The following is an 18,805-nucleotide window of genomic DNA, read 5'->3' as shown; positions in this document are numbered from 1 at the left end:
CAAGAGAAATCTGGGTTGGAGAAGAGGAATGGGGCTCCTCCATGGACCTTAAACCAATGAGCACATGCAGTACAATCTCTGCTAGACCTGTATTCATGGGATCTGATTTTACTTGCCATTCACCAACAACTATCTGGCTCTAGCTGACCTGCTTCTCTGCTCTGGGTTTTAGATTCTTTATCTGGAAAAGGAAGTTATTGGACCTCAAAGGTTCCTTTAAGGTATGGATAAAAATTGTAAATATGATTTTGTTCATTTAAAAAAATTTTTTTAATTTATTTAAAAAAATTTTTTTTTAATTTTTAAATTTTAAATTAAAGTTCATTTTAAAAAATCTTGACTCTTTAAGGCATCACATACCACTGAGCAAAAATATCTGCACACAATTTTTATCCATATAAGGGGAAAGGCAACAGAGATGAAAGATGTGATAGAGTTGATTATGCAATGGAAGCAAATAGCAAATGCTATACTAGTCTGGTAGGTATAGTTTGGCAAACTAAATTGTTTTAGAATATTCAGAAATGTGGCTAATATTAAAAATAGATCCGTCAAATCCATCGTTCTATTCCATTAAACAGAATTGCATGATGACTGTATGACTTTGCTTTAGCTGAATGGATGATTTGCCATAATGCAGCCTATAAAATATTGCATGATGCGGGAACATCATGTACTACATGAAATTTTCTGGGAGGAAAGGGAGACGGGAAGCAGAGGAAGATTTTCTCCATAAAAATATGTCCATGTCTGGATTAATAAGAATAAGTAATACTTATTCAGGATCTGAAAACTTAAAAAGCCCTTTCAGGAGATGACCTAAGAAATAAGATGCATTTCCATTTTTGGAAACCTTGGATTAACATTGAAATTCCTTTTGACCTTTGACTCAAATGAGTCCCACACTATGACCTCCTTAGAAATGGTGAAATCTTGACCAAGAGGAGCACCAGGGATAAACTGTCCCACTTTCACCAGAGTTTCAGTCCCATTTTGAAAGAACAAGTACTTCAAAATGTTATAACCGGCTGCAGAACTTCCTGTGGCATCCAAAAGCACCTGGTCACCAGCACTGTTGTTAAAGCAGGTGTTCTTCAGAAAAGGGTGGAGCTGAAAGGGGAAAGAAATATTAGTCACTGCCTAGTATCCAAGGACAAGGCTCTTACCGAAGCAAGACTTAGGCCAAATTTAGGAAATCCTAGGACTCGTGACCCGAAATTTGTGCTTTTGTTTGGTGGGGGCAATAAACATTCTGGTTTCCACATGTAGAAAGCAGACTGTCCTCTAAGGAAATACTTGTTTTAAGCACTCAGAACAGTTATTTTTATTTGCATTAGTGCTTTTAATTATTTTATTTTATTTTTATTTTATCCCAATAACAAATTTATAAATAAGTTTTCCAAAGTTATATGATTCATGTTGTCTCTCTCCCTTCTTCTCTCCCCACTCCAAGAGTTGACAACCAATTCCATTGGGTTATACCTGTGTTATCATTCAAAACATATTTCCATATTATTCATTTCTGTAAGAATAATCTTATAAAACCAAAAATCAAAATGATATACCCAAATAAACAAGTGATAAATCATATGTTTTCATTTCCATTTCCATTCCAATAGTTCTTTCTCTGGAAGTGGATAACCTTCTTTTTCACAAGTCTCTTCAAAGTGTCCTGGATCAATGTATTGCTATTAGTAGCAATGTTTAACACATTTGATTATACAGTTACTGTGTATAATATTCTCCTGGATCTGCTTATTTCACCCTACATCAATTCAAGTAGGTCTTTCCAGTACTTTCTAAAATCATTCTGTTCATAATTCCTTACAGCAAAATAGTAATCTATCACCATCATATGCCACAATTTGTTCAGTCATTCCCTAATTAAGGGACATTCCTTTAGTTTCCAATTCTTTAACACCATAAAAAGCATGGCTATAAATATTTTTGTACAAACAGGTCCTTTCCCATTTTTTAAATCTCTTTGGGATACAGACCTAGTAATGGTATCATTTTATCAAAAAGTATGCATTCTTTTAAAGCCCTTTGGGCATAATTCCAAATTGCTATCCAGAATGGTTAGATCAATTCACAACTCCACCAACAATGAATTACTGTCCCAATTTTGCCACATCGTCTCCAACATTTGTTATTTTCCTTAACAGCCATATTGACCAATCTGATAGCCGTGAGGTGATACCTCAGAGTTGTTTTAATTTGCATTTCTCTAGAGGGATTTAGAATATTTTTTCACATGGTTATTGATAGCTTTGATTTATTCATCTTAAAACTGTCTATTCAAATACTTTGACAATTTATCAATTGAAAAATGACTTGGTTACTTATAAATTTGATGGTTCTTTATATATTTGATAAATTAGACCTTTATCAGAGAAATTTGTTATAAAAATGTTTTCCCAGTTTGTTGCTTCACTTGTAATTTTGGTTGCATTGGTTTTGTTTGTAGAAAATCTTTTTAATTTAATATTATCAAAACTATTCGTTTTACATCTTGTAGTGTTGTCTATCTCTTGTTTAGTTTTGAATTCTTCCTTTCTCAACAGATGTGACAGGTAAACTATTCTACATCCTCCTAACTTACTTTTAATATCGTTCTTTATGTTTAAATCATATACACATTTTGACCATATCTTGATGTAGGGTATGAGATGTTGATCTAAACCTAATTTATGTTATACTATTTTCTAATTTTCTCAGCAGTTTGTCAAATAGTGAGTCCTTTTCCCAAAAGTTGGAATCTTTGGATTTATCAAACACTAGATTTCTAAAGTCATTTACCTCTAGTCTGTTCCATTGATCCACCCTTCTATTTCTTAGCCAATACCAGATTGTTTTGATGATTACTACTTTATAGTACAGTTTAAATCTTGTACTGCTAGGCCACCATCCATCACATTTCATCACATTATTTTCATTAGTTCCTTTGATATTCTTGACGCTTTCTTCCTCAAGATGAATTTTGAATTTTTTTCTTGTTCTATAAAATAGTTTTTTTGATAGTTTTATAGGTATGGCACTGAATAAGTAAATTAATTTAGGTAGGATCATCATTTTTATGTTAGTTTGACCTATCTATGAGCAAATAACATTTTTCCGATTATTTAGATGTAGTTCTATTTGTGTGAAAAGTGTTTTGTAAATGTGTTCATATAATTCCTGTGTTTGACTTGGGGATTTTCAAATATTTTATATCTCATTCTAGCTCTTGCTGCTGATTTTTGTTGGAAATATATAAAAATTCTGATGATTTATGTGGGTTTATTTGGTATCCTGCAACTTTGCTAAAGTTATTATTTCCACTAGTTGATTCTCTAACTTTATATATATATATATATATATATATATATATATATAACTTTATATCATCTGCAAAGAGTGATAGTTTATTTTCCTCATTGCCTACTTTTACTCCAATTTATTTTCTTCTCTTATTGATAAAGCTAACATAATAGACAATATTAAATAATAGTGATGATAATGAGTATCCTTGCTTCACCCCTGTTCTTATTGGGAAGGCTTCTAACTTACCCCATTATAATTGCTAATGGTTTTAAATAAATACTGTTTATTATTTTGAGGAAAAGTCATTTTATTCCTATGCTTTCTAGTGTTTTCAATAGAAATGAGTGTTGTATTTTGTCAAAGGCTTTTTCTTCATCTATTGAAATAATCATGTCATTTCACTTAGTTTGGTTATTGATATGATCAGTTATGCTGATTGTTTTCCTCATATTAAACCAGCCTTACATTACTGGTATAAATCCTATCTAGCCATAGTGAATGATCCTAATGATGACTCGATGTAGTCTCTTTGCTAGTATTTTATTTAAGTTTTTGCATCTATGCTCATTAATGAGATTGGTCTATAATTTTATTTCTCTTTTTTTTTGTCTCTCTGGCTTAGGTATCAGTGCCATATTTGTGTCATAAAAAATTGATAGGACTCCTTTGCTTTATTTGCCAAATAGTTTGTATAGTATTGGGATTCATTGTTGTTTAAATGTTTAATAGGATTCACTAGTGGATCTACCTGGCCCTGGATATTTTTTCTTGGGAAGTTCATTAATGGCTTGTTCAATTTCTTTTTCTGAGATGGGATTATTCAAGCATTCTAGTTCCTCTTTTCTTAATCTAGGCAATTTGTATTTTTGTAAATATTCACCCATTTCATCTTGATTGTCATATTTATTGCCATATAATTGGGGCAAATAGCTCATAATAATTGCCATAATTTCTTCATCAGAGGTGAAATCACCATTTTTATTTTTAGTACTGGTAATTTGATTCTCTTCTTGCTTTTTAAAAAATAAAATTAAATAATATTTTATCTATTTTATTTGTGTTTTTCATAGAAAAAGCTCCTAGTTTTATTTACTAATTCAATAGTTCTTTTACTTTCAATTTTATTGATTTTTCCTTTGATTTTTATGATTTCCAGTTTAGTCTTTAACTGGGGATTTTAATATCCTCTCTTTTCTAGTTTTTTTTTTAGTTGTATGCCAAATTCATCGATCAATTTTTTCTCTATTTTGTTGATATAAGCACACAGGGGTATAAGTTTTCCCCAGGGTACTTTGGCTATGTTCCATAAATTTTGATATGCTCTCTCCTCATTGTCATTCTCTTCAATGAAATCAGTAAGTATTTATATGATTTTGTTCTTTGACCCACAAGTTTTGAATAATTGTATTATTTAGTTTCCTATTAATGTTTAACTTGCCTCTTTATGAATCCTTATTGATTATAATTTTATTGTATTATGATCTAAAAAAGTTGCATCTATTATTTATGCTTTTCTGCATTTTTTTGGAATGTTTTTATGTCCCAATATCTGGTCAATCTTTCCATATGTACCATGTGCTGTTGAAAAAAAAAGGTATATTACTTTTCATATCCCTATTCAGTTTTCTCCAGATATCTATTAACTTTATCTTTTCTAAGATTTCATTCACTTTCCTTACTCCTTTATTATTTATTTTTTGGTTAGATTTATCATCTGATAGGGGAAGGTTGAGATCCCCCACTAGTATAGTTGTGTTATCTATTTTCTTCTTAAGCTTCTTTAGTTCTTTTCTTTAAAAATCTGGATGCTCTGCCATTTAGTGCATACATGCCAAGCACTGATATTTCTTTATTGTTCATACTGTCTTTTATCAAGATGTAATTACCTTCCTCATCTCTTTTAATCAGATCTGTTTTTACTTTAGATTTTTCTGAAATCATGATTGCTACTCCTGCCTTCTTTGGTCGATTAAGTCCAATATAAGTCCAATAATAAAGTCCAATAGATTCTGCTCCAGCCTCTTACCTTTACTCTGTGTGTGTCTACCTGCCTCAAATGTGTTTCTTGTAAACAACATATGACAGGATTCTGGTTTTTAATCCACTATGCTATCTGCTTCTGTTTTATAGGTGAGTTCATCCCATTTACATTCAAAATTATGATTACCATTTATATATTCCCCTCCATCTTGATTTCCTCTATTAATCCTGCCCTTTCTCCTTTCACTCCCTCCACACCAGTGTTTTACTTTTAATCACTTCCTCCATTATATTACTCTCCTTCCCACTACCACATTTCTTATTCCCCTTCTACTTCTCAATAGGGTTTTTTAATCACCCTTCCAACTTCTCCCTCCATAATATTACTTCCCTCCCTACCACATCTTGTTTTATTCCCCTTCTTTTTCTCTATAGGGTGAGACAGGATTCTATACCCCAATGAATCTGACTATTCTTCCCTCTTTAAGCCAATTCCAATGAAAGGAAGGTTTGTGCATTACTCATCACAACTCTCATCCACCCTTGAATTGTAATAGTGTTTTCCCATGACACTTTATGTGATATAATTTACCCCCATTTTATTTCTTTCTTCCCATTTCCCTTAGTACAATCCTCTTAGTGTTCAGTGTTACATATCATTGAAACAAATTAATGCCACAAACTCCCTGTATGTATACTTCTTCTAACTACTATGATAATGACAAGAATTTTTAAGAGTTATAGATATCATCTTTCCATATGTGAATATAAACATTTTTTTTCTTATTGAGACCCTTAAATTTTTTATCTTTCTCATTTACCTTTATATAGTTCTCTTAAAAAATTGTATTTAGACATCAAAATTTCTGTTTAAAGTTGGTCTTCGCTTCAGGAATGCTTGGAAATCTTCCTTTTTTTTTTAAACCCTTACCTTCCGTCTTGGAGTCAATACTGTGTATTGGCTCCAAGGCAGAAGAGTGGTAAGGGCTAGGCAATGGGGGTTAAGTGACTTGCCCAGGGTCACACAGCTAGGAAGTGGCTGAGGCCGGATTTGAACCTAGGACCTCCCGTCTCTAGGCCTGGTTCTCAATCCACTGAGCTACCCAGCTGCCCCCAAAATCTTCCTTTTTTTAAATGACCATACTTTCCACTGAAAGAATGTAGTCAGTTTTGTTGAATATGTGATTCTTGGCTGTAAACCCAGTTCCCTTGTCTTCCAGAATTTCGTACTGTAAGCTTTGCAACCCTTCATTGTGAAAGCTGCCAGATCCTGTGTAATCAGGACTGGGGTTCAATGATATTTGAATTTCTTCTTTATGGCTGCTTGCAGTATTATCTCTTTGGCCTGGGAACTCTAGAACTTGACTATAACATTCCTGGGAGTTGTCATTTGGGAACTTATTGCAGGAGGTGATCTGTGAATTCTTTCAATTCCTATTTTACCCTCTTGTTCAAGAATATCAGGGCAGGTTTCTTGGATAATTACTTGTAATATGATATTTATTTCAGCCTTCTGAAGGGGGGTCTGACACAAGGCAAATGAGACATAGAGTTGACAGCAAAACTTTATTGTGGAAAAGGAATGCTAGCTATGAAAGTTATCATTATCCATAAGACCATCAAGGCCACAGACCCTACAAATTTATAGAGCCAGTCTCTGGGCAACTGGTATTGGCTTTATATTCTACCTTTCCTTGGCTGACAAAGCGTGCTACTGACTGCAAGCTATACATTTTTTATGTTTAAAACTAAATTATTGTTGTTTTTCCTTGCATGTGCAATAAATAGTATTGGAGTTTTATTGTTTTCTCTCCTTTTCTGTATTTCAGCTAACCTGTCTTCTTTGCTAAGGACTGAACTCCATATTATATCTCCTGCATCCCTCTGTGAATTGGCTATTTAGTCAAACAAGGCAATTGTTCCATCATTTAGATGAGAAATTTTAAAGTAGACATTTCCTCATATTGATTTTGTATTTGTTATGGATAAATTTACACACAATTAGAATCCTTGAAGACAAGGATTCTAATGTATATCTTTTTTACTTCCATTGCCTAATACATAGTAGCATTTCATAAATTCTTGGTGGTTATTTAAAAATACCTATTGTGGAATCATATTAAAAACATTTTATTAAACTGAAAATGTTAAGAAATAAGAGTTCTTGGGCCTAGAAATTGTTTCCAACATTTTTCTTTTTGAAAATATGTAAAAGGTAAGAGCAAAGTCCAAGGTCCAGGAAAAGGATTACAAGTGATAACTAACCATAAGTATTGTCAAAATAAGATTATTTTCTGTCTACCATTCTGAAGTGAGTGGAGCCAGTCAAGGATGAAGACAAATGATCATAAGAAGAATTTTTTTTTCAAGTCTGGCTGAATCTGATGTTGAAAGAATGAATAGAATATTGACTTTACATAGGCCCTGATTAGTATGACTTAGTAAGACGCATGAAGTGAAAATTCAAATTTGTAGGTCTTTACATTATCTTTATCATATAGTTCATTATTTCTGGTCCAACTGAAGTATGAAGATTTAAATACTGCCACTTCCTCAAGAGACCCTTTAGTTACAGTAATCCAGAGGCTGTATTATCCAGCAATATTAACCCAAAACTCTATTTTAAAATGTTATAATATGTTTCCTCTTGGGGATTTCTAAAACAAGTGGCACCTCAAATTGTATTAGGGGACAGTGATATCTGACAGAATAGGCAGTCTATGTCAGTTTGGATATTTCTCTCTAAGCTAAAATGCTTAGATTTATAATAATACTTCTACTCTAGCTTCCTTTAAGTCTAAGTTCATGGCCCACATACCCTGGGAAACCTTTCCTGTAATCTAACCTACACATTGGTGCTTTTTCCCACCTTAAATGGTCTTCTATTTACTTGTTTCTGTACAATTTTATCCTTTTAAAGTGTCATAAAAGTAGAGACTATTCGTTTTTTTCATGTTATCCACAGAACCTGCAGTGTAGAAAAAATACTAGATTTGGAGTCAAGGAAATTCAGGATCAAAAGCCTTTTCTAACACTTCCTTAACTATATGAGTTTTAAAGATTTTTTACATTTTGTTTATTTCACTAATTAATTTAGAATATTTTTCCATGGTAACATGATTCATGTACTTTCCATCCATTCCTCCCAACCCCCCCTCCCAGAGCTGACAAGCAATTCCACTGGGTTTTACATGTGTCATTGTTCAAACCCTATTTCCATATTATTAATATTTGCAACAAAGTGATCATTTGAAGTCAATCTCCTCGATCATATACCCATCAAACCATGTGATCAATCTTATGTTTTTCTTCTGCATTTCTACTCCCACAGTTCTTTCTCTAGATGTGGATAACTTAATTCTATAATTTTTAAGGAGTAAATAAAATAGAACCTATCATCCTTTCCATAGGTCAGAACCTTGACCAAAGTCCAGCCATTCAGGCTTCTCTAATTGCAATCATTCTTGCCTGGTTAACCCTCCTCCACATCCACAGTCCATCAATGAACAATTTGACCACTTCTTCCTCTACAAACCTCTCACAATCCATCCCTTTTATATTGGCTGCTCATTACCTCTAGGATAAAATATAAACCCTTTTTCACTTTTAAGAAACTTCACAATCTGAACACATCTAATCATTCCAGTTTCATTGAATGTAGCTCCTCCTCCTGAACTCTACTCTCTCACAAAGCTAGATCCTCCTCTGTACCTCACACAAGACACTTTGTCTCCCATCTATGGACCTTTGTATGACTGACCTTGTTCTCCTCTTGACTGGAATGCACACCCTACTCACCTCTTCCACACAGAATTCCTTGCTTCATCATCAATTCCCTCACTTCCTTCTCCAGGCTACCTTTGGTGACCCCTTTCCCCTCTAAATTAGTGGCCTCCTTCTACTACATTGCAGGGATTATTCATTCTTTCTGTTTGTCTCCCCAGCTCCTAGCATAGCGCTTGACATGTATTAATCACTTCATATCAATATATATTGACATATATTAAGCCCTTCACAAATATTTTATTTATGGATTTATTGGTAAACTATAAGACTATATTTTATAGAAAATTTGAAAACTGAATTTGATGAGGAAGCTTCCATATTAAAGAAAAGACAAGTCCTTGATGCAGTGAGGTTTATCCTGTACCTACCACAGTACCCGGCAGACAGTAGGCATTTAATGTTACCTGCCAAGGTTGGGGCACCCAGGGTTCTCCAACTCTTACAGATCCTCTCTCTGTGGTCACCAGGAGCATTTCATGGAGGGCCCTGGCCACAGTGTGCACAGCATTATAGATAGTATAACTCAGACCAGACATAGTCATGTCAAAGAAGCGCAGAGGCAGAGTCTCCAAGGAGGCATTTGGTGAGCACTCATTTTGTACTTGATTTTCAAGTTTTTCTTGATCTTTGAATGCTGAACACCAGAACTTCTTAAGTACAGTGTCCTCTGGGTATTTAGCAGGGTTCACTGTCCTGAGAAAGGGCTTAAAACCAGGAATCTCTTTGGTCATCTGGGAAAATGAAAGTGCTCCATGGAAACTATAGCCATCATCCCAGTGGGGTCTCATGGTGATGTCCCAATGAGATGTGGTGATCCAGACCTTCCACAGGAATAAAAACACAGGCTGTGAATATCTAAGGATCATGAGTGAATCTGTGTCACCATGAACGATGATGACACTGACTGAGGATCGTAAGATACGTTGCATGAACATATCCTGAGATTCTGTATGTCTTCTTTCACTGACTGGGATCTTCTCAGTGTAGGCCAGACAAATGCCATGCTTGACCATATCCCCTCTTAAGTCCCAGAGGAATTGCTCACCTCTCATATCATCTGTGGTCACCAGACCTATCCATGTCCATTCAAAATATGCTATTAATCTGACAATACCATCGAACAGGGATGAGTCCCTTTGGGACATTTGGAAGACAGAAGGGAAGTGAGCCTTGTTACTCAGGATGGAATCAAAAGGCCCATAGCTGATCTGGTCGGGAAAGAAAAATGGAGCATTTTGGTTTTTGCACCTCTCATATTGTTGAGCAAATTTCAGCAAAGTACAGTCAGTAAATTTGTGTTTTATTGGAAAAAAATGTGGTGCATTTAAGAATTCTCTACTCATTATTTATAATTAAATCTAAGTTAGTTTAGTTATTCAGTATCAAACAATCAAAGAATTCTTCATATTTGTAGAGAAACAATCATTAAATTGATGTGGATAAAAAATCAATAATCTCAAGAGAAATTATAAAAATAATTATGAAGGAAGAATCTAGCAGATTCTCAAACTTTACTACAAAATGGTAATAATTAAAACAATGTGGTATCATCTAAGAAGTACAGGTTTGTTAATGGAACAGGTGAACTATACAAAGTATTGAAGCAAATGATCACAATATCCTAATATTTGATTAAAAAAAAAATAAAGACTGAAGCTACTGAAGGAAGAACTCGCTATTTAACAAAAACTGAGAATCAATCTTCAGTATCAAGATATAAGTAAAAATCTTATATTATATTCCAAGATAACTTGAAAATACATGCATAACTGAGACATAAAAGACAACATAAAAAAGAAATTTGAGGAACAAAGAGAAAACTAAATTTCAGATTTATGGATTGGGAAAGAATTCAGAACCAATCACCTCCTGAAAGATATCCAAAACTAAAACTCCCAGAAATATTCTAGCAAACAAGCCATCAACAAACTCCCTAAGAAAAAATCCCCAGGGCCAATTGGATTCACAAGTCAATTCTATCAAACATTTAAAGAACAATTAATTCCAATACTACACATACCATTTGGGAAAATGGGCAGAGAATTATTCCTACCAAATTCTTTCTATTAAACAAATATGATACTGCTACCTAAGCAAGAAAGAACTGTTATAAGGAAATGAGCGGGAGCAATAGGCTAATCTAATATAATAAAAATTATAATTCTGCCTAAATTAATTTACTAAGTGCTATTTCAATCAAACTGCCAAGTAATTATTTTAAAGAACTAGAAAAAATAATGAAATTTATCTGGAAGAGCAAAAGGGCAAGAGTTTAAGGGGAACTGATAAAAAATAATTTGGAGGAAGGTGGCTTAGCAGTATCAGATCTCAAATAATATTTTAAAACAGCAAGTGGCAAAACAATATGGTACTGCCAAAGAAATAGAATGGTAGATCAATAAAGTAGATTAGATACACAATATACAGGGGTAACTGACCTCAGCAATCTAGTGTTTGATGAACTCAAAGTTCCCAACTTTTGGAATAAGAACTCACTATTTAAAAAAAACTGCTGGGAAAATTAGAAAACAGCACCACAAAAGCTAGGTATACATCAATATCTCACACCCTATACCAAGATAAGGTCAAAATCAGCAAATGATTTAAATATACTGAATGATACTATAAGTAAATTAGGGGAACACAATGCCTGACATATCTTTGAAGAAGGGAAGAATTTATGACTGAACAAGAATATTTTAAGATGTATCAAGGAGCTATAGTCAGGATTACACAGGACCTAGCAGCTTCTACATTAGAGGACAAGACAGCATGGAATGTCCCAAAAGCAAGGGATCTAGGACTAAAACCTAGAATTACATACCCATCAAATCTTAGCATAATTTCAGACTTTTTGACCAAAAAAATAGCTGAAAAGAAAATTTGATGAACAAATTCAACATTCAAGGGAATCCTAAAAAGGCAAAGTGAAAAGTCGAGATTTTTTTATGTTTAGATGAGTGCATTCATATCTAGGAAAGTGATCATTGAAATCTTTAAAATATCTATGATACTTGAGAAAAGCAAGGTACTTAAAGTATGCAAAATACCTGAAGTACCTAAAATACTTAAGAATCTGATCACTATTAGATCAAACAAAAGTAGTATACGTAAAAAGCAGGAAGGAAGCAAAATAAGATGGACTGATACCCAAGAAAACAAGGGATAGGAAAGAGGAACATGTGGAGAAAAGGGAAAAAAAAGAGATAGGAAGTAAACTATTTCTTATTAAGAGGCACATAAATGGCAAATATAATGAAGAAGATGGAGCAGGGGAGTAGCTGTGTTTGAACCTTACTGTCGTCATTGGAACTAGCTCAAAGTGGAAATAATGTTCAAATTCAGTCAGCTATAGAAACCTACCTTACGTTATAGGTAAGTAGTGTAGTGGTAGATTTTAGAAGTAAGGCAACTAAGATGAATAAATAAATAGTTTTGCAAGAGGATCTTGCAAGTCCTTAATCATATTGGAAATTGCAAGCAAGGTTTGGAATGTAGGGCATGCTGGCACAGTTCTGTTGGGTGGCAGTTGGGAACACTGACTGGCTGGAAGTCAATTTTGAGCTGGGTTGCTCACTTATCCTGGACCGTTGAAGGCTCTGTTTGTGTTTCCCTGAGCAGAACAGACTTCAAACCTGCTTTATCTCTACTGCTGAGATTTTTAAGAAGGAAAAAAAGTAAAATTGATCATCAGAAAGATCTTTTTGGCAGCAGAACCTTAAGCTCATTTTAATATTAGCCTTGGATTCTTCTCAGGCCATTTTGGGTCTGAGAGAGATTTGAACCATTCCCAAAGGTTTCCTAGTTCCTGTCTTTAGAAAACACCAAGAAGACAGAAAGTGAGTAAAGACCCAAACCTTGGTTTTGCTGGCAATTTGAGATTTTCCTCATTGCAAATTAATTGGTAGGCTCAGACATCTTTAGACCTACTAAGGCTAATCTGCTTGGAGGTAAGGTTTTATATATATCAACCTTCCTCTCTCAGAAGTTGCCTATATAATTTGGCCTAAAACATAACATCCAGAAATATTAAATGCATACTTTTCAGACCATAATATAATGAAAACTACACTCAAAAAAGAGCAGCAGAAAAATAAAATCAATTTAAAATATCTTATCCTAACGGGCAAGAAGCAATCAACAATTTCATATCAAAATTTATGGAATTCAGTAAAAACAATATCTAGAGCTAAATTTATATCTCTAAAATCTTACATCAATAAATTAGAGAAAAACAAGTCAATGAATTTGGGCACACAACTAAAAAAAATAGAAAAAGAACAAATTTTAAAACCTAATTAAACACCAAATTAGAAATCCTTAAAATCAAGGGAGAGATTAATGAAATTAAAAATAATTAAAACTATTGATATAATCAATAAAACAATGAATTGCTTTTATAAAAAATAAATAAAATAGATTAACATTTAACTTAACTAAAAAACTAACTTAACTAAAAAAAAAAGAAAATCAAATTTCCAGTATTAAAAATGAACAAGGTAAAATCACAACCAAAGAAGAAGAAATTAAAACAATTACTGAAAGGTATTTTGCCCAATTACATGCCAATAAATCTGACAATGTAAGTAAAATAGATGAATAGAAATAGAATACTTAAATAACTCCACCACAGAAAAAGAAATTAAAGAAACCATTAAAGAACTCCCTAAGAAAAAGACCTCCAGGCCAGATGGATTCACAAGTGAATTTTACCAAACATTCAAAAAAAAACTAACTCCAACACTACACAAACTATTTAGAAAAACAGGGAAAGAGGTCAATGTCTTTTTATGAAACAAATGATACTGATACCTCTACCAGGAAGAGATAAAACAGAAAAATAAAATTATAGACCAGTCTCCCTAATGAACATTGATGCAAAAAGTCTAAATTAAATACTAGCAAAGAGCTTACATTTTATCACCAGAATAATATGTCATGATCATGTGGGTTTTATACCAAGAATGCAGGTATGATTAAATATAAAAAGCATCAGCATAATTGACCATATCAATAACAAAAACAACAGAAATCACAAGAGAACTGCTGCCATGTAATGTGTCAGGGGTTTGCACTAGCCTACCTCTAAGACTCTTTGGGATGCCACAAGTTGAACAATAAATTCTATCTTTAGTTCATATTCTGCTCTGAAGATAACTCCATTGTGCCCAAGACTGAGTGGAGTAAGAAAAGCACAGAAGGCAAAATGCTTAGTATCTCCTACCTGTGGAAATTTGTAGAGCTCAAGCAGGGTCCCCATCTGGACAGATAAAGCTGATGTGGCTCCTCCAATGACTGCCACAGATTTGTCCTGCCCACTGCAGCTGTAATTAGGGACAAGCTGGCCCTGACCAGAAAGCCATCTCAGGGAGCTCTCCAAGGTTCTTGAATCACTGTGGTAGGCATTATACAGGTGAAATCCCAAGGAAGAAATATTGGGTAACAGATTAGGATCACTGTTGATCTCCTCCACAGCAAATACCAGGGCCAGGACCTGCTGGTAGTTTTTGTGCATCAACCTAAGGGACAGAGAGTGGAAAACCAAGGACAAACTCTTCAAAGACAATTTATTAGATTCAATCAATAAGCATTCATGAAACATTTAATATTTCACATACATTGTGCAGAAAGCTAGGGATACAATGAAAAGGAAATGTTTTGCCTCCAAGAACTTCCATTCTCAATGGGGAAAATTGCATAAATATGTACATAGAAGTTCTCAATAGTTGGAAAGTAATCCTAAAAATCAAGGCACCAGCTGAAATGGGAATAGAAGGGGAAACTAAGAAAAACCTCTTTCTTAAAGGTATCTTTTGATATTAATCTTATAGGAATCCAGGAATACTAATAAATGAGTGTGAAGAAAAAGAACATTCCAGACATAGGGGACAACCAGTGAAGAGACATGGAGATGGAAGTGTGTAATGAACATTGTTGGTGAATTAGAGAATGCATGGGGTGGGGGACAGACATGAAAACTGGAAATACAGAAAGAACTTGGGTTTAAAGAGATTTTGAGTCCAAGCATATATCATTAGACTTTATCCTTGAAGTAATTTGGGGGCCACTTGGGTATCTTGAATAAGGGAATATGATCAATCCTTTGATGGAGGAAAAAACAATGTCTACTCTCAAGGAACTCATGGTCTAATGAGGAAGACAACATGTAAATAAATGTTTGTGGACAAACCATACAGAATAAATTGGAAATAAACAATACAGTTGGGACATAAAGACCAATCAAAGAATTGTCCTTTATATTCAACAGAGGTCAAAAATTATATCACTATGTGTGGTTAATATACAATGTGCCTGACTTTGGCTGGTCAGGCAAATAGGGATTCAGAAAGCTCTCCCACAAGTCACATATAAATAGCCCTTGTGAACTTTTCAAATGGAAATGTCTCTAAGTTTCTGCATTCTACATTTCTTTTGAGCTACTGCAGTTTTGATGTGCTCAAAGAGGACAGTAGTTTATTTGATGTGGGCAAATGATACAAGAAAGTGCAATGCCAGTGCTTCCATTTCCCACAATTGATACCAAAGTTCTTCATAGTGATCATGAGAGCATGCTTGTAGCACTTCCTTTGACTTCCATTTGAGCACTTATCTTTTGTGAATTTTCTGTAAAATACTTTTTCAAGCAAACATATGATTGAGGTGTGAACAATATGGCCATCTTGTCCAGTTGAGCTCTCTGCAGTAGAGTCTGAATGCTTAGCACTTCAGCTCTAGAAAGGACATCAATGCCCACTTCCTTATTTTTGCTAAATGAACTTCAAAATCTTCCTAAAATAAGTCAAGGGGAAATGATTCAGGGAATCTCAAGTCTCTGTACCTTTGCATTGGCAGTCCCATATTCCAACTTTACTTCCAATTGCTAGGACAACTCTCTTCATTAAAACAGTACTCAAGCCCGGACTTGCACATCTTCATGAAGGTGAATTGGAATTGGAATACTGCTTGTGCTTGCCTCAAAAATTATCTCAATGCATAGAGTACTAGGCTTCAAATCACTAAGATCTAAGTTTAAATCTGGCCTCAGGCACTTACTAACTATGAGACCCTAGGCAAGTCAGTTAACTGTTTGTCTTAGTTTCTTCTTCTCTAAAATAAGCTAAAGAATTGAAACCAGTCGCTCCATTTTCTTCACCAAGAAAAGCCAAAATGGGCTCACAAAGATTCTAATGCAATTAAAATGACTCGGCAACAACACTATATTAATAAAGATTATATTCATCTTGTATGTATTTTATGTGAAAATGTTGTCTCCTTCATTAAGTGTAAATTCCTGGTGAGTTGGGATGGTTTATTTCCTTGTGCTTATATTCTCTGCTGCTCCTAGAAGAGTGCCTGACATATAATACAGCCTAATAAATACTTGATTATTTGATTCTCCAGGCAAAACATTCCCATATTCCTGTCCCTTTCAATTGGAATTTAAAATGGAAGAAATTTGCCTCCCCATCAACAACCTCTGTCCTCTCCTTAATCACAATTGAATCAAAATAAAAGTTTTGAAGGAATTTTTAAAAAACTCATCATATGTGGAGGGAGCAGTACTCTCGTCCCCCAGTATTCAACTGGGACCAAGTCAGAGCAGAAAATGAAAAAAAAATAAATAAAGCTTAAAAGGGGAAGAAAGAGAACATAAAAAGATATTTAAATAATATATCAGCTGTAATAAATAGTAGTTTTTCCACATTTTGACTGCTGAACAAAGATCAATCTAGTGAGAATAGGAAAGGAAAGGACAGGGAAAACTAGAAACAGAATAATAGAATAAAGAGAGGGAAAGGCAGACATAGACATGCAAACACAGGGACTCATAAAGAGATATCCAGGCTCCCATTGAGCATTTTTTCACACCTTTTTCCACTCTCCTAGCCACATACGTCTGTTAGTTCTAGGACTTCCAGCTATTTCACTATAATACCAGCTGGGGTAAGAATATCCCTGGAGAGGATCTGGATATAGAAATCCAAAACTCATTCCCGAGTCAAGATTCTTGTCATTATATCTCTTGATTTTGCATTTCTACACTAAGCTTATGCTCTGTTTCCATAGTTTTCCAATGGTAGGGAAGTCAGAAGATATGTTTAAGTGAGAATATACAAAGAACTTTTAGTATGGGTAGCATGAGACCTGAGCATGACAGCAGATGATAATGAGATACTTCTCCAAATCCCCAGAAGATAGGTGATATTTCATAGGAGAAGAAATTGAGGCTCAGAGAGATTAATAGTAGTGGTAGGAATAGTGGTAGGAATAGGGGTGGTAGTAGTAGCACTAGCAGTAGCAATAGTAGTATTTATATAGTTTACAAAGCTTTTTACATATATTATTTCATTTCAACTTCCATGTGATAGAATTACAGAACTAGATCTGGCAGAGATCCCAGGGAGAATATTAAAGATAATAAAACGGGGTCCCTTTTATCATTATCTTTTTTTAATTATCACAATGAAAAGAAACCCTTTATTAAATAGTCACACTGGCACTTACTTGTAATTCCTACAATTCCTGTCAGGATGACTTTGAAACACTTCTGCTCCCCTGACATTGCTCACTTCTTCTGAATGCAAGGGGAGAAAGCTACCGATAATGATGTCTCCATCCCTGGAGAGGCTGGGACTGATTTTGGGAAAACAGAGGGACCTCTCAGTCTTTTGCACAGAAGGTGACAGCTGTGGGAACATTACCAGGAGGAAAGGAATTATCTGGCAAAATTTTCGCTGAATGTCAGGCAACATCACCTTGAATGTCAGCTTAAGTCCCAAGTCCAGGGGGCTAAAGTAGTGTTTTGCCCAAACACAATGTCACTTCCTTGTACCTTGTTCTGATAAAGAACTATATAATGTGAGTGCTATAACCTACTCTGTATGACTAAAGAAACACAAGTGCCCATCAGGCAGGCCTGTGTTTGGGGAAGTAATGGAAGGAGGGGAGAATTTAAGCAGCACTGGCTTTTAAACTGGATGTTTTCCCTCTTAGTACTCTTGTTTTTGAGAGTGGACAGGTGTTTGGCTTTTCCATCACAACTGCCCCATCATCAGACAGGGAGATGCTCAGGGGAATATCTCTGCCTGAGTGATCTCCACTTCCATCCTTCAGTCCAAGGGGAGGACCAAGACAGAAGTAGAAAATTATGTTTTGGAGTCTCTTTCCCTGTTTATGTAGAGCTCATGGGACCAAAGACATTTTGAGTTTATTACTTAAGAGGCTTATTTTCCCTGTTTATTATGCTTCCTCCCTCTCAGCTGATGATCCATGTGGGTCCTTGTATCAGCAAGGGGAAGCCATGGCTCTGGGGCTGATACATGCTGTTACATCAGGCAGTGTGTTCTCTGAGATGATTCTGGGCTTCAGGCAGGAATCAGTGAGAATACAAATTCTCAGTAATGTTAATTAGGCCTACAGCTTACAAGATTTCTAATCTTGATATATACACACTTGTAATAATAATAATGTTTATGCACTCTAAGGCTTACAAAACATTGGAGGTTTTATCTCATATGGTCCTCACAACAACCCTGAGAAGTAGATACTTTATTGATCCCATTTTATGGTTGAGGGAAATAAGTCACAGAACTGATGTGTCTGAGGTTTTCCTGACTCCAAGGCCAATGTTATTGTCCAAGATACCACCTGTCTCACCTATGAGCCCCATATGTTACCCTTGGATGACATGACCCAAAACAATATTCCTGGGGCTCAGAGGGACCCTTTCAGTGTG

General features: G+C 34.8%; 1 protein-coding gene across 1 annotated transcript in view; it reads right to left on the bottom strand.

The window, feature by feature from the left end:
* Positions 1-17,768, bottom strand: part of VN2R527 (vomeronasal 2 receptor 527) — a 23,804-nt gene extending 6,036 nt beyond the window's left edge. Inside the window, exons 1-4 of the mRNA NM_001099526.1 lie at positions 17,616-17,768; positions 14,294-14,623; positions 9,474-10,277; positions 883-1,110 (exon numbers count right to left, since the gene is read on the bottom strand). Of these exons, the coding sequence (NP_001092996.1) occupies positions 883-1,110; positions 9,474-10,277; positions 14,294-14,623; positions 17,616-17,768 (1,515 nt within the window). The remainder of the gene's footprint in view (positions 1-882; positions 1,111-9,473; positions 10,278-14,293; positions 14,624-17,615) is intronic.
* Positions 17,769-18,805: the final 1,037 nt, after the last annotated feature.

The sequence above is a fragment of the Monodelphis domestica genome, chromosome 3 (assembly GCF_027887165.1).
Source record: "Monodelphis domestica isolate mMonDom1 chromosome 3, mMonDom1.pri, whole genome shotgun sequence".
NCBI lineage: Eukaryota > Metazoa > Chordata > Mammalia > Didelphimorphia > Didelphidae > Monodelphis > Monodelphis domestica.
This window is presented reverse-complemented; position numbering and strand designations above follow the sequence as displayed.